General features: G+C 38.6%; 1 protein-coding gene across 3 annotated transcripts in view; it reads right to left on the reverse strand.

The window, feature by feature from the left end:
• Positions 1–2684: 2684 nt before the first annotated feature.
• The window catches only part of TMEM245 (transmembrane protein 245), a 94484-nt gene continuing 69366 nt past the window's right edge, over positions 2685–27802 (reverse strand). For 2 of the 3 annotated variants that reach the window (XM_080582267.1, XM_080582268.1), the window contains 4 exons: positions 18660–18760; positions 16550–16724; positions 13699–13893; positions 6132–12710 (listed from right to left, as the gene is read on the reverse strand). In XM_080582267.1, coding sequence (XP_080438393.1) covers positions 12665–12710; positions 13699–13893; positions 16550–16724; positions 18660–18760 — 517 coding nt within the window. In that variant the 3' untranslated portion in view covers positions 6132–12664. Of the gene's footprint in view, positions 4904–6131; positions 12711–13698; positions 13894–16549; positions 16725–18659; positions 18761–27802 lie in introns of those variants that run through there. The other variant, XM_080582270.1, reaches the window with a different exon arrangement.

Below are 27802 nucleotides of genomic sequence, written 5' to 3' on the forward strand. Positions count from 1 at the left end.
CATAAGGCCGAGTGCCTCAAGAAACTGCTGAAGTTCAGACAAGCTAAAATTACCAAAGTATGCCTTTTCTGAACAAGCCCCATTACATTCACATCTCTGAAAATTGAGAGAAATTTGTTTCTTCTGAGAACAGAGAAACACAGACTAAGATGCAAAACTTGCAGCCTCACCTCTCTCCAGTTCTCAGAGCTGTCAACAACCACATTGCATGTCAGCAGCAGCAGCCCTGCAAAAAGGATGTGCTCATGGAATCGCAGAATCATTTAGGTTGAAAAGACCTCTAAGATCATCAAGTCCAACCTTTAACCTAGCACTGCCAAGTCTACCACTAAAATACATCCCTAAGCATCATATCTATATATCTTTTAAATAACTCCAAGATGGGACTCAAACAGGAAGACAACTTCCCTGGGCAGCCTGTTCCAGTACTTCACAACCCTTCCAGTGAAGAGTTTTTTCCCAGTATCCAACCTAAACCTCCCCTGCTGCAACTTGAGGCCATTTTGTCTTGTCCTATCACTTGTTGCTTGGGAGAAGAGACTGACCTCTACCTCACTACAGCCTCCTTCGAGGTAGTTGTAGAGACCAATAAGGTCTCTCCTCAGTCTCCTTTTCTCTAAGCTAAATAACCTCAGTTCCCTCAGCTGCTCCTTATAAGACTTTTTTTCTAGACCCTGCACCAGCTTCATAACCCTTCTCTGGACATGTTCAAGGGCCCCGATGTCCTTCTTGTAGTGAGGGGCCCAAAACTGAAGACAGTGCTTGAGGTGCAGCCTCACCAGAGCAGAGTACATTGAACGATCACCTCCCTGGTCCTGCTGGCTACACTACTGCTGATACAAGCCAAGATGCCGTTGGCCTTCTTGACCACCTGGGCACACTGCTGGCTCATGTTCAGCTGGGTATTGACCAATACCCCCAGGTTCCTTTCCGACAGGCAGCTTTCCAGCTACTCTTACCCCAGCCAGCCTGTAGTGTTGCATAAAGCTGTTCTGTCCCAAGTGCAGTACTCAGCACTTAGCCTTGTTGAACCTCTTACAGTTTGCCTCAGCCCATAGGTCCAGCCTATCCAGATTCCTCTGTAGACCTTTCCTACCCTCAAGCAGATCAACACTCCCACCTAACTTCTAATTTCTCTGTTCATAAGCAAAAGATCCAGCAGGGCACAGTCCCTAGTTGGCTCACTCAACAGCTGTGTCACAAGTTACCTTCCACACGTTCCAGGAGCCTCCTAGACTGTTTTCTTTGCTGTGATGTAGTTCCAGCAGACATTTGGTAAGTTGACATCGTCCACAAGAACAAGGGCTAGTGATTGTCAGACTTCTCCCAGCTGCTTGTAGAGCATTTTATCTGCCTCTTCATCCAGGTTGGGCCATCTATAACAGACTGCCACCATGACATCTGCCTTGTTGGCCTTCCCCCTGATTCTTACCCATAAACGCTCAACCCCATCATCACCATCATTAAGCTCAAGACAATCAAAACACTCCCTAACATACAGGGCTACCCCACCTCCTCTCCTTCCTAGCCTCTCTCTTCTGGAGGTTTTATAGCTATCCATTGCAGCACTGCAGTTGTGCAAGTCATCCCACCTTGCATCTGTGGTGACAAATATATCGTAGTTTTCCTGCTGCGTGCATTTGTGTCGATGCACTTCAGTTGGGCTGTCTTTTGGGGCAGGGGGAGGACCCTAATTCCTAGGTGAGCATTCTCAGGCACTTCCATGAGTTCTAACCCATCACTATGCCTTGTGTTTTTGCTGTCGTATGATTCTCCATCCCTTACTTCCACTGGGAGGGCAGACCAAAGGACCTTGCTAGCACGCTGTCCCACAACCATCAGTGTGCCACCCCCAGACTTATCTCTAGCAAGCCTGGTTTTACGCTTCCTCCCTTTAAATCCAGTTTAAAGCTCTTTTAGCGAGCCCTGTGACCTCCTGTATAAAAATTCTTTTCTCCCTTTGAGGCAGATGTACCCTGTCTGTTGCCAGCAGGCCTAGTGTCAACCCGTGATCAAAAAACCCTGCTGGTGACACCAGGCTTGGCTCTTCCTGTTTTCCCCCACCATTGCCTGTAACTGGAGGGATAAAGGAGAACACTTGTGCTCCTGGTCCCTTAACCAGTTGTCCCAAGGTGTTGAAGTCTCTCTTGATTGCCCTCAGACTTCTTGCTGGAACTTCATCGCTGCCTACGTGAAAAATCAATACTAGATAATAATAATCTGAGGGTTACACCAGGGTGGGAAGCTTTCTTTTTACATCTCTACCTGTAGAGCCCCGGGGAGGCAGCAGAATTCCCTAACAAGTGGGTCCGGTCTGCATATAGGGCCTTCTGTCCCCTTCAGAAGGGAGTCTCCTGACAACGACCCATCTTTTTTCCTTTGTGGAAGCAGTTTTGATGCAGGGAATAGGCTGACTTAACCTCGGCAACACCTCCAAGCCAGATGAGCCATCATCCTCAATACCGTTCGGTTCCACTTGCAGAGCCTCATACCTATTACACAAAGGCACCATGGAGACAAAACTATATGCGAGTTTCCCTAAAACTTGTCAGACAATGTCATCTGAAAGATACTTATCAACAAATTCGGAAAGCACCAAAAGTTTTGAAGTTTTATCACAATGTGTTTTTTTCTCTGCTGTTCATCTTCTTTAGTAAACAAAAGGAGATATTCGCCCAAGATTATTTTGTTTTCATTTTTTATTAATATAAAAGATTAGATTATGGTAAGAAAGGCAAAATCAAAACAGCCTGCTTTATTTCCCTAAGGCACGAGGATTTGATTCCAGCTGTGAACCAAAAACACAAGTTTGTGTACTGTTCTAGGTGCATAAACAAACAAACAATCAAAAACATAGGTGTTGGTACATATTTGGATCACACTTTTCACCTGCATGCATTTGCAAGTGCCTTCAATTTTTTAAAATCTCATTACACTGAAGGGAGGAGGAAGTAGGTGAAGGAATAGCTAGAGCAGATTTTCATAGCTGTTGGCGCAACACAAAGAATGGAGTAGAAACAGTGCCAGGCTCATGTGCTTCATTTTGGCTGAACACTGCACAGGGGACTGATGCAGTATTCCTGCCAGGCAATCAGCTCCACTGCATGTGGTCAGGAATGCAACATCTCCATGAGCAGCTTTCAGTACTTGTAGCTGCACACCTATGCTCAAGCTCATTCTAGTCTTAGCACAGTGGAACATGGCACAAATTAAGAACATAAAATAAGGAGCCTAAGAGGCCAGTAAGGGAGTTTGGGAAACAAATGGAATAAATTACATTATTTCTTATTTGTTTCATGGCTCCTATTCCATCTCTTTCTCTGCTCTGTTCCAACAAAACAGAAACAAGACAAACAAAGCACAGGGCTGTGGACAACGTAGAACAGTTGGGGTTTTGTTCGCTAGAAGGTATTTTCAGCCCTACACAAGGCTGCGCACTCCATGCAGCCACCACTTTGTGGCAGGTTGAAACTTTCACAAGTACACCACTCCTTAGCTCCATGTGATAAATAAATTTCTTGTGTCTTCCTTAAATCATCTTGCAGCTACTAACTTGACCAAACCACTTGTAAGCATGCATGTTCAGAACTTCACAGAACTGGATCCTCAAAGAAGTATTCAGGGTTCATCATAACACAAATAATGGCAGCATTAATACTTCAGTTTCAAAGATTATCTTGTATAAAGAAAAAAAAGGGGAAAAAAGAACTGCCACATGAAGTGCAACATGAACTTCCTTGTGAATTTACATAGAAAAGTAATTAGCATCAAGTAGTTCCTGATTTGAGGTGGTGGAAAAGAGCTATTAAATTTTTGATACAAAGCTATGTCAAAGGATTTAAACATCCTTCACTCAAAGGGAAGAATAAACTTAACGTTAAACACGCAACCTCAATTCTTTTTGCATGTGATGTTAGGATTACATTATACATCTCAGTTGCAGCATGAAATTTTAAATGGCAGCATGAGATACCATCTCAGTGTTTTTCTGAGCTGCTTTCATTCTTCTTACTATTTTCCTTGTTATCATTCACTGTGTGTTTGGATTAATGTCAACTAGATATACTTGAATGTCTAGGGTATTATTTTTTCTCAGAATGATAACTGCTATTTTTATGAGTGGTAAAACCAAAAGACTGCAACTGCAGTGTGAACAAGGGACTTTAATGTTCGCAAGATGGAAAAAAATCTCACCACCTATTCTTTTTCAGTGCTGTTAATTGAAATACAAAAAGTCTTCTAAAGCAGTAAGAATGAAAACAGATGAAAGTAGTCTTTGGAAAAAAATTGCCAATGTTCCATAAAAGTTGGTTAGTAAAGCAGTCATTTGGTTTGGCCTCACTCAGCAGGAAGAGCAATTCATGTGCCACTCGTCATCTTGAAGTTCGACAAATAGGTTAGAAACTAACTGAAGACCAAATTTTGCTTCAATTCTTAATATATTCAGTAATATTTATTTCAGAATGGCAGAGAAAATGCGATGTATTGTAAAAGCTACTCTTCCGATTTTAGTTCCCACCAATCCCAAAGAAACAATGGATTCATCTTGCAAGTCGCAGTCAGCTGCTCGCCATAGATTTTCTGTCACTTTTCAATTAAAAGCTAACAGCTGAAGCCCTTTGATGGAGAGGCTTTTATCCCCTCTTCCCCAGCAATTAATTCTTAATGCTAACCAAATTGCAACGAGCTGAACCAAGGAGGGAATGGAGAAGGTGATAAGGCCCTCAGAGGCTCACATCTATTCAGTGCATGTCCTTCCCAAAAGTGAGAGAGGAATTGTTACAAACACTCTGTCCTGCATGGGCAGAGCTGACTGTTCTGAGGTTAAAAGACCGATGGAAAAAAAAAAAAAAAAAAAAAAAAGGCAATCAGTATGAGCCAAATTCATCTCCAGGAAAATCAACTACAGTATGAATTACTGCACCAGAAAATCCTCACTTAGATTAACAATCCAACTGAAATCACCAAAGAATGAATATGTAGTTTGGAAGTGATGAGGACTTCTTACAATGAAACAATTACATTTTTAATTATTTCTTTGGTCAAGCTCAAAACACATCGATAACTTTTCTTTCAGCACATTTCTTCCTTTGTATCTGCCTGATAGTTCTTTCATACGCTCTAACCTTCCACCTCCAAAATACTAATGAATTATATTGGACATGGACCTCCTGAAGTACTTTGAGCAAAGAGTTGAGGCTGAGCAAAAAGCCTCCTTCACCAATGCTAAACCATTTTAAAGCTTTATCTGCTGTCACTGCTGAACATGAGAAAACCCATAATTTTCTCTTCATAAAAACAAACACTGTATTTGTACATTAAAAATATGTATTTTTTTTAAAAATGGGAGCAAAGGAGTTCTTACAGAAGTGCATTTGTTTTGCAAATGGGCTGCTGGTTTACAGATACATTTGTCTTGTTTGCAACTTAGAAGGAATTATGAGCATCTTGGAAGCCCCAATTTTCAAAAAAAAAAAAAAGTCATTATTACGTTGCTAGCATCAATTGCCACAAATCCCTGCCCATACTGAACTAAACAAGGTTTGATACCTTCAAAGAACTAAATATCATTCGTCTCTCTTTACAGAGATACTCCCTAAAATGGACTGTGCTATATGAATTACTTTAAGGCAGTAAGTTTGGCCACCGAACAATGAGAGGGCTGAAAGTGGAACATCAGCCGTACCTCTTTTTAAACGCGTGAGCAGTCATGCAGAGAGGATTTGATCAGTTTTGCTTTATAGTCAATAGAATGATCTAAAATTATGCTTAGACACCAAAGAATCATTTCCATTTCACAGAGTAAGTCATAACGAAAGTAACTTGAATTACCTACAGCTGCCGAATGCAAGCCTTTGCAGGGTCTGGATGCGTGGTCATGCTACTGCAGGCAGTGTAGCAGGTTGCCAGATGTCAGCTGGATCACAGTTACTGTTGAGGCACATGCCCTTACCCCATGGAAAATGTGAAGGAAAAAAAGAGAAGTATGGAACTAAATGGAGTTATGCTCAGTGACTGCAGATCCGTTGCCTTATTTGTTCTTTGTCTCAAGCTTTGCTTGAGATATTTCACCAAATTAACCTGGCCTTTGTGACTCATTTCAAATATCCGATCACTCAAATCAAACTCAATTTTCTTTTCTTTAACAGCATTTTATTTCAAAATATATTAAACATTCTGTGCTTACAAAGGACTGCAGTGTGAATACAATATTAAGTTAAAAGCCTCGTATACCTGCTACAAAAAAAATGTTATTAGAAAGAGGACTGGTGCATACAATCAAAATTAATTAAATACCTCTGCAGTCTACACAAGTACTTCTTAACCTTAACTCACATTCTTTTTCTGCCACAAATGGACATATAGATTATATTTTCAGTATTACACATGCAAAAAAAAAAAAAAGGTGCTGTACCAAAACCTACCAAAACCAGTTATGGAAACATTAGTTTTGAATGTAGTTCCATTCTGAAGATGTATCGCAGGTACATTTACAGACAAATTTGAGTCAACAGATAGAAGTTATTGCTCCAAATCCCCCCAAGTACTGGTTAGAAATGCACGCTTTTGAACAAACTGTGCTCTGTAACACAGCTTTTAGATTTTAGTAGGATCTAGCCAGTCTTAGCACACAATATCAAAGTTTTCTTTGGATTTGGTTTGGTGAAATTTACCAAAGGGGAAAAAACAAAACAAAACAAAGCAAAACAAAACCATTGCTAGTCTCCCAACCAAAATATCAAACAGTAGTTAACTTATATTTATAGGTAAACACACAATATTATTATAGAAAGTTTCTTTCCAACTGTCAGTGAAGCAGAGAGTTTCTTTTTAAAGGTAACAATCTGAACAACTTGTGTGCCTGCAGAATATACCAGTGGTGACAATGGAAACTGAAAACATTGATCTACTCAGCCATTAAGGTATAAACAACATGAAGTTGTTTTTTACTGATTCTTCTTGAAAAAACTTCAGACTGGCAGAAAGGAGGCCAAAATTTTGAATTTGTTCTTCCAACCTTATGGTCTGGATGACAACGCCTAATCAACTTCTGTTCTGTGGCTCCACTGTAGCTTTGTGATGCCTCTCACATTTAATCCACAATGGTACCATGAAAAGTTACTCTGACTTTGGGTCCCCATTCAAAGTCAAGACACAAAAAGTCAGGCTAGGAAAAGAAATCAGTATTTTCCTTTTAAAAACTTTATGCTGAAAATCGTTCAGATAGATACGTGGATGTTAGGGCACTCATGCTGCCTTCACTATCTTCCAAGCACATCCTGCTGCAAGCAAATATGCCCTGCTTCTGACCCACACCTAGCTTTGGAATCACTATATAACACTGCTCAAAAAACAACCTCTAGTTCAATAAAACATCAATTATATTTGTCCAAGTCCAACCATATGCAGAGCACATTAGGGATGCACTTACTTGCCAATTAGCAATTCCTTCCTGAATTGGACATACTGCTATCAGTACGGACATTCAAAGCGTGCCCTTCGGGGGAATCTGTCCCAAAATAGCACGAAGCAACACTCTCATATACTAAACCAGATTCAAAATGAGGTACCAGATGAGGGTGCGGAAGAGGTTAAGACACTGGGGATCTGAAGACGTATTTCATGACCTATTAATTTTGGCAGCTCTTTAGCAGATGTGTGCAAATACTTCCAGGACCAGTAATCTCTTAGCAATGCCTTACTAGATGGAAGAGCAGTCTTTCCCAACTTTATATTAACTACAGCAAAACAGTCCTAGTCACCCCACCAGTATTTGCTTGCTACTCCCCTGACCTTTATGAAGTAAACGTTAATTCTAGAAAATAGAGCTTGTTTTCACTATATAGAGGCACTATTTTGTTCTCAGATATCTTTAAAAAAAACGATAGGACAAAATTTCAGTTGAAGCCTGAATATGACAGTCACTGTTCATATTTATATAATGGTGCACATCAACACATACATTTATGAACCCCATGTGGAATCCCTGAATAGGCTCTACGCTTCTGGCATGGATTCTGGTTTCAAAATGTCAACTTCATTTTCCACACTTTAATTTTTTTCTTAAATTTCCAATTTTATCACTTAAAAGTGATCTGGGATATTTTTATCATGAAGCATTAAAGAATGTTACTGAAAATGAGAGAACAACAGTAACAGGTTGAAGATCAAACCTCAAAAAGGTTTAGTATTAGGCAATTTTAGTTTTGTGGAATCGGAAATCAGAAGGGAATAGATTTGCCAAAGCATGCTTCACCAAAAAGCGTTAGTGATTAATAATAATAATACTCTTGAAAAACAAGCCAAGATGGAATTTGTAAAGATGATGTGGTTTCCATAAAGGTAGCAGTGAGAAAGTTAAGCCAATATAATATATACACAATGTCTGAATAAAGGCAGTTGTGGAAGCATCTTCCACCACTGATGCAAAGCCATACAGTCTCAGGAGAATAATGATATTTCATAGGGAAGGCAGCACTCTGTACAATATTCTGCCACCAATACTTGGGATTAGAAATTTAGCAATGCTGCTGCTGGTTTTAGTGGGGTATAATTTTATCCAATTTTGTATTTTCAGGCTTTCTAAAATCCTATTTAATATTACAACCAAACACCTATTTCAGAAATTACACTGATGTTTAATATTGTAGAAAGCCTCCGATTTTCCCTTTGCAATGTTTTTTTTTCTTCGTTTATTCAATTTAACAGATTATGGATTTCACAATCCAATAATCATTGACAGAATGTACAAAAGTGCATCTTTCTTCTCCCAGTGTCTTGAAGAAAAGTCACTTACCCTTTGAAATCAGACAAGCCTCAAGGTATCTTAGATGAACGAACGTGTATACCAATGTGAATGGAAAATCAGACTGTTGTCTCAATTATTAGACACAGGGGTATCCAGTTAATTTCTGTAAAATGCATACTGTATGTACGCCTCTAATGTTAAACGCTGTTGTTTTTTTTTCAAAATAAGCCATTGCTGCTCCCAGCTGGTCACAGCGCATCTGTGCTGAAAGCCAGCGTTTTGCAGTAAGGCTGGCAAAACGAGCATGTGCCGGACTCTCACCCTCTGCAACTTGCTGCGTTGTGTTCAACTAAGCCAGTATTTATAGTGACCTGAGGTTAACAAGCTGGGCTGTAAATGGGCACACATTCACTTCTGCTGGCTCTGCTGCAGTACAGTAACGTTCAGCTAAGGTGTAGGAAGGGCAGAAAGGGCTAACTGAGGCTCTGTGCAAAAACAGTTACCCTGGCCCTTTGACACTGCACTTACTTGCAACAAGCCTGACTTGCTAGAAAAGAATGATAAAAAACCAGTATCATTGTACATTACAACACTGTGAGACCACATTGTCTTGTTTTATTACTATAAACACTCCCTTCTGAATTCTAAATTGTTTTTGTTCCAAATTGAATACTAAATGTATCAAATACAAGTAAATACTTGCCCCTGGAATGACTGTTTACAATAAAGCTAAAGACCATCAGCTTCTTACCTATGAACATATTAAGACTGGCACTGCTAAGAAAACTGTTGTTAAATGCTTCTACAAAACACGTGTGTGAGCAGTTTCCCTCCCCGCTCATCCTTTTTTTTTTTTTTCTGAAGCCTACAAGACATTTAAAAGCTCATCTCACAGAGCTGCTGTTTGCTTTTGCAGACAAAGCAATATAATAGGAAATCGTATGTTGAAATGACCAGAAGTCAAAATGACCACTTTGATTATTTTCAGGTTATTGTGAGACTGATCTAAACCAAACTAGTCTTAAAGAGGCCAAATCTTTACAGAAAAGAACATGGAGCTAGCGAAATACACAAGGGTGAGTGGCAGAATTCTGTATTTCATATTCTGAAAGGGTGTTATTGGAGGTTATGTTCTTTTCTTTCTGGCAGCATACCATTACTGTACCACCAAGGCACACAATTTATTCCTCAGTCAGACATGGCACATAGCACAGGATCCTTAAGTTTCATTTCCTGAGAAAGACCATGCTACAGAAAGTTCTCCATGGCAAGCCCTAGTCGAATTTAAAACAGGAAGCATCAAGTATGAAGACTCATTTCAAAGGTGGACAAACTAACAGACTACGTAAGAAATGAATTCTCCACACAAAGTGATTTCTCTTCATGTTGGAAAAGGAACATTTCAAAATAGCAACATACGTTCTCGGCTGATTGCACTGACTTGCCATTATTGAAGATGACTGTCTGAAATACAGTTTCAATCTTCACATAAGAAACCCTTCTTTGATCTAAGGCAGTCACATGAACGGGGGGGAAGAAGAAGAAAACTTAAAAACAAGCAAACAAACAAAAGAATAACAACTCTTTAAAATGACCATGCTGAGTCTGAAAGATTGTCTCAAAAATAACTGGGTAAACAAATGTGGATAATACAAATGTCTTGACCAGTGAGCAAAGAGGAGCAACAGAAAACTGGGAATACATTAAACATGCATATTTCTTGCTAGTAATCATTAAATACTGTCTACAAGAAGCTATAATGTGAAGAAGACATTTCAGTGCAAAATTCTGGACAAAAAGAAAAAAAAATAGAATAAAAAAAGTCTCCCAAGTATCATGGTGGTCTCATTTAAATTGGTTAGAGTGTTGCCGGAGTATTTAGGAGCAGCCTCAGTTTCTCCGTCATCCTCCAACCTAGCCAGCAACAATTATGAAAATGTGTTTTATTAAAGATTAATTTTTTAAAAATGAAAATAAAATATGGGACAGTTACTCAATACAAACAACACATCCTTCTGTACAGTTACTTCAAACTGTCTTTCAGAATTTAAAATATTAAATGGGATATTTCCATATTTCAATGAACTAAAGTCCAACCACTACATTAAGCCTGAATCTGTCCTCCAAACACATATCTGCAAGTTTGCAAGACCAAAACCAGCACACTTGAAACCCCACATTTAGGCATAAAATTTCAGTAAAACTGCAGCAGCAAATTTAGAGAATCTGAGGACTAGGCTATTTATTTCTTAATAGGCAGCCTGTTTATTGCAAACCTATAGCAAACTTATTCTTGCTTAGTAAGTATCAGGCTATTTGCCAGCCACTTTTTATGTCAATATACTTTCAGAAATCATTTAAATATACATGTATTATCAAGAAAATAAGAGCCTTCCAAATCTATGAGCACCTCTGCAATGGCAATAGAATAAACATCTAATTTACTGAAACCTGTCTCTACACAAACCAGACATCCTTATCCCTAGATACAAACAGATTTGTGTACCAACCGCTGTGTTATGGTAAACAATAAATGCAAGGCATGCCTGTATTCAATATAAATCTTGTCAATCAAACTCTGAAATAAATTCAAGATAAGTTATAACTTACTAGAAACTGAAAGGTGGTTCTTTGGTTAAGCATGTGCAACTGCTACTTTGTACCAAGGGCCTCAGTGTGTTTGTGGCAAATCTGTTCAAGTATGAAACTTCCACCAAAAAAACACTTCCTGTTTTCCATGGTATAAAGATCCATTGTGTCAAAGTATTTCAACAAGCAATACGAAAGGCCTTAAATGTCACCAAAACTGCAATTTAAGCAGAACTACATATGGAAGAAAAACGCTAAAGCAGTTTGCTTCTGTGACCTTTCTGTTTCAGAAATTTAAGAATTAAGAACTCTGCCTAACTTTCTAAGATATTTGGCCAGAGGCATACAAGGGAAAAAGCAAACAAACAAAAAGGAACTAAACAAAACCAAAGCCTGTATTCCTTTCCCTTCCTCTTTAGAAATAAACTTGTATTTGTTTGAAAAGTAAATGGAAATCAGTCACAGCATTTGAAAAACAATATAAAACAATCCCCATTCAAACTCTTCCTATTATTGGAAGGAGACACGACAATTGTACATTACCTCTGATTGAAAACATTTAAGGCCTTTGATTAAATTTAGTTGACAAGATGACTCCACTGGGATGGTGAACAGACAGCAAAATACTATCAGATTTAAACTATTTAAACAAGTCCTCCTATTTCAGTATGAGGAAAACCCACATTTTACAATCTGTATGTCTACTAATTTCAGGAAGATATTAGAAATACCTGTCTCCAACAACAATAAATTTCAGTGCTTATAAGAGGAAAAGATTTAAGTGTACTTATGAGTTATAGGTGATGATTAAAGCCTTTAAAGAAATACTTTGAGGAGCAGCAAACAAACAGTATTCAATCTTCATTTAACAATGAGTGGTTTACATCTCTGTTGCCACCCGATGAACAGAAAATAAATATTTTGGAATTAGCTTTCTGTAAATCTACTACAATTTAGTAATGCAAATAACCCAATAAATAAAAAACAAGTTAGTTATTTCAGCAGATAACAACTCCAGTGGATATACCTGTCCTCTCAGACATCCTTTTTATGAAGATAGAAGGTCTACAAAGGCGGCAGTGGAACTGTGTGTTAGAATGCAAAGCCATGGAAGTAGACTTCCTTCCTCTCTCGAAGAAGCAAAGTGCACAATAATGTAAGGCCAGCAGTAATTTGGGAAGTGGTTTCTCCTAACGCCCAAACTATGCTTCCCCGTGAGCTATCCCTAGGTTCAGCTGGAAAGGGACAGAAGGCCATGGCTGTTGTGAACTCAAGACAGAAGAGAATGATTCTCTTGTATCAAATAGGTGCAGCACAGCAACGTCATCATTCCGCAGCCATTTTCGTCTCCTCAGGACTCTCTCTAGGTGACCTGGAAAAAAAATAAAAAGATTCATTTTTTTTGAGTGACTGCAAATGTCTAATTTCCTACAAATGAAACAGGGAAAAAACACATGCAAATTTTTGTGCATACTGCAGGCAGCGCTATGTGTAGTATATGGAAAGTCTAGGAGCATAAGTTCCACAAGTCAGAGACTACAGACAGGTCCAATTAGTGATTTTTTTCATCAGATGAAAGATGACAACATTATTCATGTGAATGAAGCAAAGAATTGCTCACAAGCATAGAATCTCTTTAAGATATATGTATAATGAGCTAGCCTATATAATTAAACAAGACAGTAGAGACATTAAAATGCCTATTGTCATTAATAATTTCACAATATGATTTCCAACTCTAATTAAATATTCAGTTAGGAATTTATTCATCCCATTCCTTAGCTGTACAGTTTAAAAATACATTTCTATACTCCACATTTGGTAATTTCAATATAGAGATTAATCAAGACCGTACTTTTAATGGAATAATGGCATATAAAGGAATCTCATTCTTTTAAATTCAAGTATGTTTATTCATATTTTGCAGTATTGTAAAGTAACACAAAGTGCAATATCCGCAGACAGTTCTCTTATTAAGGCCAATAAACACTATCAGATATCCATGAATAATAGTTTTACACGGGGAACAGGGGATGTTCAATTATATTCAAGCACAAAGGCAGCATGTGTATTATAAGACACAAAAGTAGTGTCAATGAATACTCTAAAAGAGCCTTCTGTAAGAAGCTGAGAGACATGAAACAAACATTTCAAGTTTACAAATTCCAGTGAGCATTTTACAGTACTTTTTATTTCTAGAATACAGGATAGCTGAATCCTCTCTGAATACTTCAATACACGTGTATGAGTGCAGGCACACACGTACACAAACTCATGCAGACATTCTCTATACCTATGTGTGTATACAGTGTTCCATGTAAAAACGTATCATGCATATACGTAAGACACTTAAAGCTTACCGGTAAATCTGTAATGGACACGCTGCTTGTGATGGAGTGGGCACTGAATTTGTTGGACTAACTAACATGGCACTGTATATGTTGGAGGCAACCACAAGTATACAAAGTAGAATTGGTCCTATGATGGCTCCTTCTAGTCCCAGGTAATATGCTCCACCAGCTACTGCAAGACCTGTCAGGTAAGGGTGACCACCTCTGGAATTACAGCACGAGAAGGATAAAATTAAAGAACAAGCAACAATACTAGTGATTATGAAATGTGGATTAATCACACAGTATCGTTAAGCTTAAAAAGTGACATATATTTACAGATGCCTGTATTTAGAATAAACTGCTGTTTGAATGATTGCACAAGTATTCTAAGCTGCATTCTGTACTATATTTGTACAGTATATCAAACAAAATTTATAGCACATAATGGTAGCAATATCTACAGTAGCTATTTTCTAGAGAACTGTTGGAAGAATCACAGAATCATTGAATGGTTTGGGTGGGAAGGGATCTTTAAAGATTACCCATTTCCTACACCCCTGCCAAAGTCAGGACACCTTCCAGGTTGCCCAAAGCCCCATCCAACCTGAACCTGGACACTACAAGGGATCTGAAGGAGTTAATAGTAAAAACGTTTCCACTTCAAAAATGGAAAGATTACAAAGACTGTTCACGGTTTACAGTCAAGAACTGTTAAATTTTAAGACAGATGGCAACATTTACTATGTTGAAGCCCTGAGAAGAGACATTAATTTACACAACAATAGCAATTTACATTTCATCTTCCAAAGAACAGTTACCATATATCTTTTAGGAGTTATACTATAAAGCCTACAGTGAAGCTTAGCTTCCAATTTTTAGGAAGTTGCTCTAAATTCTGAGTGTAATGTAATACTAGCTGGTCATTTTAGAGCTCTGGCAGTTTCTGCCACATTTCTACCACAGTCCTGACTTCTACCCTGCTCCTACATTAGCAGTCCTTACCTTCATTACAGCTATGTATAGAATAAGATCATGAAATGTTGTGATTTATTACATCATACTCACCTCATAATCATGTCTTACCTAGATCAAATTTAACATACTGGTAGGGCCAAAGAGATTGTTTTTTTTGAGAGGACAGACTTAACCTTAAAGTTTTATGTTGCTCCAACAGTAGACATGTGATTCATTTCTGAACCTTTAAAAATTTCTAATATTTTTTTCCAACACTCGCATCAGTTTTAAAGTTTTTTCTGGCTAGTTTGCTAAATCAAACAACAGATCACCTGATAAAATAGAGCTACAGTATAAACTTAATACATTTAGAAAACCTCACATAACCTAATTATAGCTATATCAAATAGAATTAACCTAATCTGCAAGGCAGCATGATGCTTACTGTTTTATGTAATGGGAAGAATACAATTTTGCTCCATCGTTAGAAAATCTATTCTTGCCACGTATATTTTCTGGACAGTGAACAGAGCCCACAACCCACAAAATCAAAAAATATATTTCAATAAGTAGAAGAGTTATTGGCTACTTAAATAGCTACTGGCCTTAAATTTATCCACAATTTATTGTTGAAAAAAACAATGTAATTTGATTATACTTCACCTGTTAGCTTTAATTCACGGAAAATAACTAGTGTCACAGTCTATGAAAAAGATTATTAATATTGCTCATATTATCATAAGGTTCTCTCTGTTCAGTGTAACTATTTGGTGGACAAAAAAATGAATTTCTAACAACACAGCTGAAACAATGTCTTTATTCTACATTAATTCACTACAGTGCAAATTAATACAAATGAAGGACTAGTTTCAGCATACAGCTATGTCTGGAGCATGAATTAAAGCAAAGACTGATTGAGCATTCACACCTTGTCATGAAAAGTTCTCAATTAAAACAATTTACTAAGTTTGCTGCTGATGACTAAGACTGAAGCAGTGACTAGAAGAGAAGAACTTTTAACCTATATTGTACATGGTTGTGAACACGTCTTGCACATATGAACCTTGACTGTTCGTATCTTTGGCAGCTCTGTAAAACTTCACTTCTACATTTTCTAGTTTGAGTTCCACAATGGGATTTACAAGGTATTTCAGCAGTGTGACATGCCAGTCAACATTTCAGTAGCATTGCTAGTCCTCCAGGTACAACTGCAGATGTTGACTTTCTGTCTCCACAGTTTGGAGTTAGCTTTTTTTGTGTACAAACTCAAAGCTGAAACCAAGAGACACTTCAACTCAATACAGGCAGCCAGAAACCTAGCAAGATTTTTCGAGAAACCTGTGTTCAGCTCCAACAACAGGAAAACAGCTCTGGCTGCTGTCTCAGTAGAAGCCTCTCTCCAATTTCACACTTTCAGCTGTCTCAACGCATTTAAAGATCAATCAAAAATCAATAGATTTTCTACACTGGGGCACAGTGGCACAACAAAGGCTGGCTTCAAAACAATCCTCAAAATTTTCATAGCTTATTTTGAAAAATTACAGGATTTTGGGGGGGTCCATAACTATCTCATGGATTTTCTGTTTGTTCTGCAGCATCATTTGGCGTTAGGTGATATGAAGGAGAATTCAAGATGTCATTAGTCAATGATCAGATAAATAATATAAGTTTACTTTACCAGCCAGAGCAGCTGAAGTTTTGACTGTGAACAAGTTCAAGACCTCTGAAATGACAAATTTCACAGAAAAGAGGCCTGGGAAAGTAATGGCTTTTAAAACTTAGGTCAGTTTTACTGAGATGTCACTACACCTACTCCTGTGCTTAAAGACTGTTATACATGCTTCATAAAAGTAAATTTAAAGTCATTGTTGTTCATTAATCACTTTTACAATATGTAAATTTAAAATATTTTCAGTATACTTACCCTGATATATCCGAATATATTGCTGTATCTACAAAATAGGTTGGCAACAGGTGAAAAACCAAGAGCAAAATGGCTTTGCATCCCTGTCCTTGCACAAGCCACAAGTCTAGGACTGCAGGGATTGCTGCCCAGTATGTCCCCAGAAATGGAACTGCTCCAAGGATTGCTGCTAATGCTAGAGCACACAGAAGCAGGGGTGAGAACAACACCAGAGAAACCTAAGTACAAAAACATTTACAGTTCAACTCTGACACTTTAGCCACACCAGTAGTCTCACTTCTATCAACTGTTGCAAACAAGACACTGAAGAGATAGCACATAAGGCTCTTACTGTTTTATAACTGTGGTCAAGGAAAGAAAGAACTATATTTAAGAAAATGGAACTATTCCCATACAGAAAAACTCCACCAGCTATTAGTCACAAAGAGTTACTTCCAATAGAGACACTGATTAAGAAAAAGTTGAAGTTATAATAATCATTCAAATTTCATGTAACCACAAAATTAGCAACGGTGTGCAAAAAGCACACAAAAGGAAGTCTCAGTGAGGCATTGGAACAACCAGTATAATGTAAGTAGTACTGTGAGAAACCAGGTGATAAGAAAACCCTTGACTTCACGTATTTATGTCTGCACATAAATATGTATCTGTGCAGACACACACGTGTCCACACAGGCATACAGACTCCTGCTTATTCAAACACCCCTGGTAATCTCAAGTGATGTTGTACTGCTGTCATTCTAATTTAATGCAAAATGAATGAGCACAATAGAAAAAAAAAAAAAAAAAGGGGGGGGTTTACTCCTTTTTGGTCTCATTAACCAAAAAGTAAAATCTAAGATTTTGAAGGTAGCTGAAAGAAAAAGAACGATTATATTTCTAAGTAGGTCTAATGACAACCAATACCTTTAAGATAGCTGTACTTTATGATACAGAGGTTTTCTATTACAAGATATTATATGATATTTTTTCTGTTGCTTTATAGCTTCCCTTTTTGTTCCCTAGTACATGAAGGTACAACTGTTGTTTTTGTTGTTGTCTTTTTGTTGTGTTGTTGTTGTTGTTTGTTTGTTTGTTGTTGTTGTTTACATGGGAATAGGGGGAAAAGAAGAACAGGGAGATTTTTCAGTGAAAACTGTTCAGCCATTCCAAAGCTAAAACTTAGAGAGTAACACAAACCAGAGGCTGGTAATACAGTCAGGCAACAGCACTGAGAATAGGAAGCATGCCTCTATTGTGCATTTTCATGATACCATATCTTCCTGCATTTAGGCATCCTGAAAAAACAGCACCTGTCAATTACAGAGGAAACAAAAGCCAAGGCATGCAGAATGAAGTTAAAACCTAGAAAGACTTGGACTGAACAGAAGGGGGAAAGAATTACAGCCAGCAAAATAAACAGAAGTAAAATAGCTGGCTGGGGATGTGTTGTGAAAACAGAAAAAGGTAAATAAAGCTAAGGAGGTAAGACAGAAATCAGGGACTTCTCTCCACCCTACTCGTGGTCATCTTGAAACACGCCTGGAATAAGTTTTCAGCAGCACTACATAAATTCACAGCTGGATCTAAAGATTTTGAAATAAGGGCTATGACGAGCTGTACAGTCTTCATGGAATAATTAGATCTATAGTAATTTAAATTGAACTTGGAGGAATCAGTTAATGCTAAGAAGCTCTTTGGAACTCCAATGCATCATGCAAAAGTATTAAACTTGTCAAAGTATATTTCCAAGTCTGGTTTGAACAATAAACGGGAAATGAAAATGAGGTTTCATATTGAATGGGGAATAAAGAAAAAAATAACTGAATAGCTACTTTCTGAGTTCATACCATATACTGAGTCCACCAACAGCCTCAGGTGTCATGATTATTAAAAAAAAAAAAAAAAAAAGTACCCAATTTTGTAATTAGAAGCTGTATTAAGACCTTTGCACAAATCAACCACATTAAGGTTACATACACAACTTCAATTCTGAGAGTTGCCAGATTCTAATATAATGTTCTCTAAAAATAACTTTGGGACTAATCTCATCAGCAACATTTAATCCTACTGCCCTTGTGTAATTATGTAATATTACCTATGAATAGATTATAATTATTCAAATTCTTACCAGATGGTATGAAGACTATATTAATCCCAAATATAGTGTGAGTCAGCCATGTGTAGAGTCCATAGAACCCAGCCATTTTGAGGGAAGCATCAAATACACCTCTAAAACGATCAAAGAAACTCTGTTAAATGTTATTGGCAGTACGATTCTGGGAACTATAAATCTTTACATGTATGTTAAAATACAAGGTAGTTGGATAAACTGCTAAGCCGTTAGTGCCACAAATTACACGACTGAAAATGTAACCCATTTGCATGTATTCCCTACGAAAAGGACAATTATCCATTGTATTTATCGTTTAAGCCATCTATAGGAGAAAAAATAAACAAAAAATAGACTGGTTTTTACTGCACAGTGGGTTCCTGGGATAAACTTCTGGGAAGAAACTGCCCAGGCATCTAAAAAAGAAATCTATCTATGAGAAGCAGTACCGTTCTATGCACAAACTACTTTGTCCTTTTCTATTTCTACCTCTTCATACATTTTCTTTATCTCTTCACATTTCTCTACCTGCTTATTCTCAATGGATTAAAACCACTGGTCCAAGAACTGAAATAGGCTGTTTAAGCTCTTACTTTCCTACATACCTACAAGACTTTCCAGATGAAAATAATTCAGCACCTCATATTTATTACTGAATTTTAGTCTCAGTATCTTTATTTTCATAGCTTTTAGGTTGCTTGCTAGGTTACACAGATAAAAAGCAAATAAAAAGTCTTGCAATCTAATTAAATCCTGGTGAATTTATATCCAGCTCGCTGGCCACAAAACAAGGTACTCTTCTGTTAAGTGTCACCACAGCTTCATGAGACAGCAAACAGGCAGCTAAGTGTTGTATCCTTTTCACAGCACTGGCACACTCACGCAAGTGAAATGTCACGCAACTGAAATGAAAACTTGTGCCTTCAGACTACAGTCACAAAAGCCACACTCCAAAATTTGTATATCTCACCGCTGCACTATGCTAGTTGTTCACTTTTATTTGAGAAGGACACTGAGGTTCTTGGCTTGGATCTGAGCGACCAAAATATCCCTACCAACTCTAAATTCCTCCTCTCAAAAAAGCCCTAACAGTTACATCATTGCAGAACCGGTGTCACACACACCCTCTTACCAAAGATAAATGCAGTGTGTTGATGTTAACTTCCCGTTTTACGTTTTATGCTTTTGTACACTGCTTGTATCTTTACAGTTTTGGGAGCACTGGAAGGAGGGCAGAGAAGATGGGAAGACACGTAACTGAGGTCCTGTAGCCAGATGATTAGCTGCAAGGCTGTCTCTGCACCTTGAGGAGGAACAGTCTGCACAGAAAACATCCCTTTCTGGAACTAACCGCTCCAAGAACACAATTTCGTTCCTCTGTTGAGCTGATAAAACCTTGCAGAAGGGGAACACTCTCAGCACTCCCAACCACCAGGTAGAATCTTCCAACTACCACCAAGAACTCCAGGACTCCCAGCTTTTGCTTCTTTGGGCTCCCTTCTCATTACTATTCCCTTGAAAAGTTTGCATATTTTTGCCCTCCTTTCCCACCTAAAGGCACGCCGTAATTCCCAAATGACTGCTGAACCAAAATTGCCTTATTCAAAACTCATCCACTGGAAGTGAGGAGTGCATAATAAACCTTGTACATCCACACGGTTGTTAAGATAAATGTGAGATTCTCTTAACAGACTAACTAGCAACAGCTGTTGTCAGCCATTTTCCCGGAAAATGGAGGGAAAAGTATATATATAAAAAAGAAAGCTTTACAGAATGACTTGGAATAACAAATCCAGCCTTTGACAGACAAATATTATGAGGTACTTGAAAAAGGGGAAGGAGTGTTTATGAATATGTGGGGCCTCAGTGAAGAGAGTCCGAATACCTCACAGTTTAAAAAAGCTTCTATAATATTAAAATGGGAAGTTACAGACCAAAATCTATATAATCTGCAGATTTTGAGGAGTGAAATACTTTTTAGTATTTTAGTTATATGAGAAGTAAGCATCTGGTGTAATAAAATTTGAGGAGAGAGGAGAGAATTTCCCAAAACCAAAGCCACAGAACACTAAATACAAGTTTGCACTAAAAACTCTGGATGGTTTCATACTTCAGCTGCTCAAAAGCCTGATTCTTCTGTATTTTCTGTGACATTTAATTCATGTCAGCTCCTTCAGAGGATATCAAAGCAGTGTAATGTTTTCGTAACAAGAACCTGTTTATTGAAACTGATTCTGTCAACCATCACACAGAAGGGGAAAAAAATAACCTGTCAACATTTTATTTAAGGACACTTCACAAAAAAGGGGGCTAAATACTACCTGCAAGTTATCTGTGGTTGTATTTTAAGAATTTAGAACATGAACAGTTCCAACGGGGTCTTCTGCAATGAGAGCCTCAAGGCAGCTGGTGGGATGAAGTGCTAGCTGTGCAGCAATGATCATGATGGTGCAGCAAAAAACACTTCTCCTGGTTGCCGTAAGGATACATTTGTTCCCACTAAAGCCGTATGCTTTTGTCAAGCCAACCTCCTCAGCCTTGTTAGTCTCTTAAATCTTAGGCTTGTCCCATAGAAACCTCACAATTACTGAAACTCTCACGGGTGACAGTTTTCAACTTTTTTAATGCAGTTCACCACATCCTTCCAAAACCAACCCAACCCGAAAAAAAACACAATCAAAACAACAACCAAAATCCAGAACAATTTAACAATTTGGATTGTTAGAAGAAAATACGACATCTAAATATTTAATAGCATGTATGAGAATCCAGGTCTCAACATGCTGTAATTAAATTTTCAAGTAAATCCCTTTCCTTTCAATCAAACAGGAACCATGGCACAAATGTATTTCAGTTGTCAAAAATGTTTTAAAATTGCCCTTGAAGTACCTACTTATTTTGCCTGTAAAAATGTTTTCTGTGCTGTAGAAGAAGAAACTAGGTCTTAACTTCTATGAGCATACCCCCAAACTACCTTCGAGTATACAGGAGACATGGCAGAATCCTGGCTTGAGGCAGACATCTGAAGTATCAACTTCATTTGAAATTAAAATACCCATCTACAACTACAGGACAGACTTAGTGTTGAAACAAGCAGTCATTTTAGATTTCCCCCCAGAGACTACAGAAGACGGGCTAAAGTCTTATTACGGTAGCTACAAAAAGAAACCAATAAACAGACAGAAGAATGATCTGAATGGCCAAAAATAATTGCTGTGAATTTAACCATCTCAGGGAACAGCTGCAAATGTATTTCTCATTCACAAGAAAGCATCCAAAACTAATCCAAAACTAAAACTAATTCTACCCCTCTATTTAGGCAGCTTTCTGCACATTCCACTTCAGACAAGGGTTGTTGTTAACCTCAGATGAATTTTATTCAAATCTAAGTTCCAAGTTCAGACATGTCTTTTGCTGATGTAATCATGCAACTTGTAAGAAAATTTTATATTGTAAATCCATTTCTTGTTACAGATCCAGTAACAGAATAACAGAAAAGTTAATCATGAACCAACACGTATGTCCTAGTCTGAAGTCATTCTGCAGCCTGACGAAATGCATTACGGTTACTGAAATTTGTAGATGATGTCACGCAGTTGGGAAGAGCTGTGGTAATTTAAGAGCACAGATCACAAATCAAAGTGGCCCCGAAAAATTAAAAAGCCACCTTAAAAAATGCAGTTCAACCAGGAAAAAAAAGTAGCGTATTTCGATAGCAAAAAATAAAAAATAAAAAATCAGGTGTAACTAGAATATGTGGAATTGCCAGTAGCCCTGCATAAAGAGACAGTGGTTACAAGGGATCATCAGCAAATCTATATTATGTTAATGCACAAAAAGAGAACTTCATATGATCCCCATATACATTAGCGATGTCTATGAGATTGTTACCTCCAGTAACAACTTTACGTAGTAATGCCTAGGCATCAGCTGCAAGACTGTTGCACAGACTGATTTATTGATGTTTCAAGAAAAATGTATGGATGTGATTCATCGTGGAAAGTGGTAAGAATGATGAGCAGTGCAGAACAGGTGACCTTTGATTGAAGATACCACTAGAAAGGATACCGCCAGGGAAGAAAAATTTGAGGAAAAGACAAAAGATACCAAAGACAGCTGCAAAGTCTAAGTAAGTGCTTTTTCTTCCCCACCATGGGTTGGACAAAAAGGAGCACTTGAACTAGAAAAAGAAGGGTTTAAATTAGATGTTGGTTTAAAAGCTCTTCCTACGTAGGTCAGGGCAGTCCACCACCAAGTTTTCACGAACAGGTTACAGATGTGGGGTGCAAGCTGCTGGGACTGAGGCACAAATCCATGTGTCCCATATGTGTCACAACAGGTCTGCAACGCAGTGCTATGGCAGGCAAGAAGCATATACCTCTAAATGGCTGCATAGTAGTGCAACATCTCTCCAGCTCCTTGCATCTAGCACACAGAACTAATAAGCTGAAAGGAGAAGGCATTGCACAGTGCTGAGGACCTGTGAGGTGCCAGTAGTGAAGCAGGAAGTGTGAGGAGACAACCTAATTGTATTCTCCTTCTACCAGGAAAATTAATAATCCTATTTTAAAGACTCTAGAAATTCATATTCATTGTAGCTCATGGTTATGGCAGCTCAAAACACTGACCAGAAACTTCATGAACAGCATACTTCAGCTATTCTGCATCTGTCATACCTGACCTTAAAGATCATGTATGCTGGTACAAAACGCTGAATGAATCACCATCAGTACAAAGCATACCTTCCTGGTTAAACTATGACAGTAAATAAATTTCTTTTCTTATTACTTTATTGGTTTACGCACAGCTTCCTTTTAGACATAAGAGCAATTCTACGTTTTAGAAATCAGAAAATCCAATTGTTTTTCATATCTCACTTTGGCATTGTATCTGGATGAGCAAGAGTTGTCATCTGCAAACATGTAATTTATAAGCACTTCAAGCAATTTGGTGTAGGGCACATTTAGACATATGGATTTTATTTTACTGAGTTTTGAAAAGCATGTAACTGACAAAAAAAACAGAGAAACGTGTGTCACACTTCACATTATTCAGATTATAAATGAAGAAACTTCTGTCAAATTGTCAAATGTTTCTACACAACTGGCCTATATTTGTTTTTCAGTTATTTCTACTTCACTGAAAATATAAGAAATTTGCTTTTAAATTTCACGAGACATAATTTTATGGGTTGGGAGGGGGGTCAATTTTTTTAGAGAATTTTGTTTATTTTTACTGATTTATTTCTACTGGAATTTACATTCAATGTATGCTTGCCTACTAAAATAAACAGATGAATTCAGGTGCACTTCACAGAGCCTACAGGTAAGGTCTGTTTATCATTACTAACATAGTAAACTGGCTTCCATATGAAGACCTCCAAAAATTTCAGCCTACTCCTGTAACAATCCCAGTTTAAAGGAAAGAGGCAGAAGAACGAAGGCTCCTGGGATGCAGAACATACCTCAAGCTTCAACTCAAGAGCGTTATTTTTTTGACCTCTGAGTTACTTTGATTTTTTCCCTCTTCCCAGAGCACTGAGGGAAAGAATGTATGGGCTGAAATGACGAGAATCAGAGTTTCCAGAAAGATTATATAAAGAATATAGTAAGCTCAGAAGAAAGATTTAGTGGTTACTATTCTAAGGGGCATAAAACTAAAAAATGGATAAAAGTCACATTTGTCTTTGAAACAATTTGCAAGAATTAGCGTTTCCCTAAATACTTTACAAAACATCTGACAAGACATAAATTGGTTTACAATGTGATTACAATGCAAGTTTTATAACAAGAACACCCTAAGCTAAGAATACTATTAGGAAAAAGACAATTTCACTCCATAATCATCACCTTTAGCACCACTTTTGGTATTTTCCCATATTCTCTAAGTACACATTACGAGGGTTGCACTGTGTCTTTGTGGCAACACCTTCCTCTACACAAACCTGACTAATTCAAATGATACTTTAGGAAATTCCAGGTATTCAATTTCTGTTGAGAATACACCTTTTACAACTTCCAAGTAGAGGGTTCAAGGTATAAATGCGAATGCAAGCATTACAAACTTCACAGCACAATTTTCCAATTTATTTCTTCCTGCCGTAAGAAGAGATCCCACCCATTTCCCTGTTCTCAATCATTCATTTCTGCCCCAGACCACCCTTCCTCTGGGTACTTGCCAGCACCGACGCTAAGTGGGTGCAAACACTGGTTGCTAATGGTGCAAACAAGACCAGGGAACAGATCTGCTTGCCAATGATCTCAGTTAATAACTGCTTTTTGCTGGGGAACTTCCAACTAAGTAGCTCAGCTCTCTAGACCCCATCCAACTCATAGAGCCAGCACACTCATAGCTGGCAGGGCAGGAGATCTTTGTACAACAGAGAACTTACTTATCCCAAATGAAACAGAGGAGCTGTTGACTCCCTTGAGGGTGAAGTGGCCTTGCAGAGAGATCCTGACAAATGAGAGGGCTGGGCAATCACCAACTGTAGGAAGTTTAACAAGAGCAAGTGCTGGATTCTGCGCCTGGGACAGGGCAACCTCGGCTATATGTACAGGCTGGGGGATGAGAGGCTGCAAAGCAATCCTACAGAATGGGACTTGGGAGTTCTGGTTGACAGCAAGTTGAACATGAGCCAGCAGTGTGCCCTGGCAGCCAAAAAGGGCCAGCCGTGTCCTGGGATGCATCAAGCATGGCATTGCTAGTCAGCTGAGGGAAGGGATTGTCCTGCTCTGCTCTGCACTGCTGTAGCCTCACCTCAAGTACTGTGTGCAGTTCTGGGCACCACAGTATAAACAGGACATAGAGTTATTAAAGAGTGTCCAAAGGAGGGCTACAAAGATGGCGAAGGGTCTGGAGGGCAAGACGTATGAGGAGCAGCTGAGGTCCCTCGGTTTGCTCAGCCCAGAGCAGAGCAGGCTGAGGGGAGGCCTCATGGCGGCCTGCAGCTCCCTCACGAGGGGAGCGGAGGGGCAGGCACTGAGCTCTGCTCTCTGGGGACAGCGACAGGACCCGAGGGAACGGCATGGGGCTGGGACAGGGGAGGGTCAGGCTGGGGGTTAGGGAAAGGGTCTGCACCCAGAGGGTGGTCGGGCACTGGGACAGGCTCCCCAGGGCAGTGGGCACAGCACCGAGCCTGCCAGAGCTCAAGGAGTGTTTGGACAAGGCTCTCAGACATAGGGTTTGGTTCGTAGGTGGTCCTGTCCAGAGTCAGGAGTTGGGCTCGATGATCCTTGTGGGCCCCTTACAACCCAGAATATTCTGTGATTCTACAAAACCAACAACAGCTGTCCTATAGCTTGAAAACCAAATAACTCTTTCTTCTCTCAAATACCACCAAGATTGATTGCAAAAGACAAGCTACCAGTGACAATACAAGGATAGCTATTATCTTAAAAAAGGACTTAAGTATTTTTCTTTCACAGTGATCTCCAAAATTTCAAGAGATCATTGACAGAACAAGATCCTGTACAATGAAGAATGAGTTCCAAGTGCCAGGACTTAAAGAAGTCCTTTTCCAAAAAGCTCATAAGCCTTTCTTTTGCTCTCCTTAAGGGTCCTGTTCTTTTAGGGATAAAAAAGACCCTCATTATTTTTCAGTTTCAAATTACACATAAGAACAAGCCAAGAGTGGCAAGATATACCATAGCTGCAAGTAAAGAAGTGGCAGTAAGTATTCTTTTGACAGAGTTCATCTCCAGAGCAATATAAACGTGAAAATAATTTTCAGAGATGACTCCATGAAATAATTTCAACAAATTTGCTGTCGAAGTAAGTTTCTCCTTAGGAATGATGCAACTGATCAAAGAAAGGTAATCGCTCCAACATATGGAGACTAGCAATCCCACTAATCAGACAAAGTGATATAGTCTTGAACAAAGCATAGGTCCTTGAGATAGAATAATCAGCACAAACTTTACACAACTCAAGGCAGGACACTGCAGTGGCTGTACCTAAATTTCAGACTTTTAAACAGTGGGAACTAGTCTGAGAAATACATCAGCAAACAGGCTGTCTAACAAAGAAACAGGTCTACATTCTCCGAAGAACAATTAACATGTAGTCCAACTTGTAAGACATGCTACATCTAATTATTTCTTCTTTCAAAATTCAAAAGATTTTGGGAATATTTTTGAATGCCTATTTGGGCCTGTTTTAGCCATATATACCACATAAACTTACAAAGATTCTTCCAAACAGCACATCTGAAAACAGTAGCTATTTCTGAATTAACTATTTCTAACGTTTCCAGATTTTTACCACAAGCAGATCATGATGGTTACTAAGCGCAAGACCTATCTACTCTTAAAAAGGCTTTTGGGACAAAACATACAAAAACCCACACTAGTTCGGACCAAAGGACTGTCTAGCCAATGTCTTATTTACAGCAGGAGCTAGCAGCAGACACTAAGAGAACAACAGACATAGGAAAACACATTTAATAGCCCCAGTGAACAGTTTTCCAACATCTGTTTCCACCTCTGGGGATATTATGAACCTCATACAGGCTGTCTATCTAGGAATCCTAAATTAATGTGTTCTTAACTCTGTCCAGCCCGTTATCCCCCCAAAAAATCTATGCAGAGTTCCTTCAACTCCGACTTTCTTTGGCAAGATATTCCCCATGCCTGTTGTATTAAACAACATGCCTTTGTTATTTCTAAAAATGTCTCCTGCTTACTTTTTTGATGGTCCTGAGATTTTATGCTGGAAGAGACCATGAAAAGTCCGACCCCAGTCACCCTTTGCATGCCAGGTCTGATTCTGTAGACCTCAAATGTGTAACAGGCTTTTTCCAGGCCAAAGAATTCTAACCTACTTAGTTATTCCCCACACAGAAACACGTGCGAATCTTCATTCCTCTGATCAGCCCTGTTGCCCTTCTAGCTTTCTGAGATGCAGGAACCAGAATGGCACACAATAATTCAGGGCTTAGGCCAACCACAGATTCATACAATGGAATAATATTCTCTGTCTTTTGTAACAAAACATTTAATCTGTCTTGCAGATACCTTTAGATATTACCAGACACAGGGCTAGCACGCGTACTTGAAAATAGAGTTCCCAAGCAGTAACAGTCAGCACAGAGGCCACTGGTCTGCGAGTGAAGTTAGGACTGTTTTTCACCCACATGCATCACTCTCATCTATGCTGCATTT

The sequence above is a fragment of the Anser brachyrhynchus genome (genome assembly GCF_964034855.1).
Source record: "Anser brachyrhynchus genome assembly, chromosome: 2".
Classification (NCBI taxonomy): domain Eukaryota; kingdom Metazoa; phylum Chordata; class Aves; order Anseriformes; family Anatidae; genus Anser; species Anser brachyrhynchus.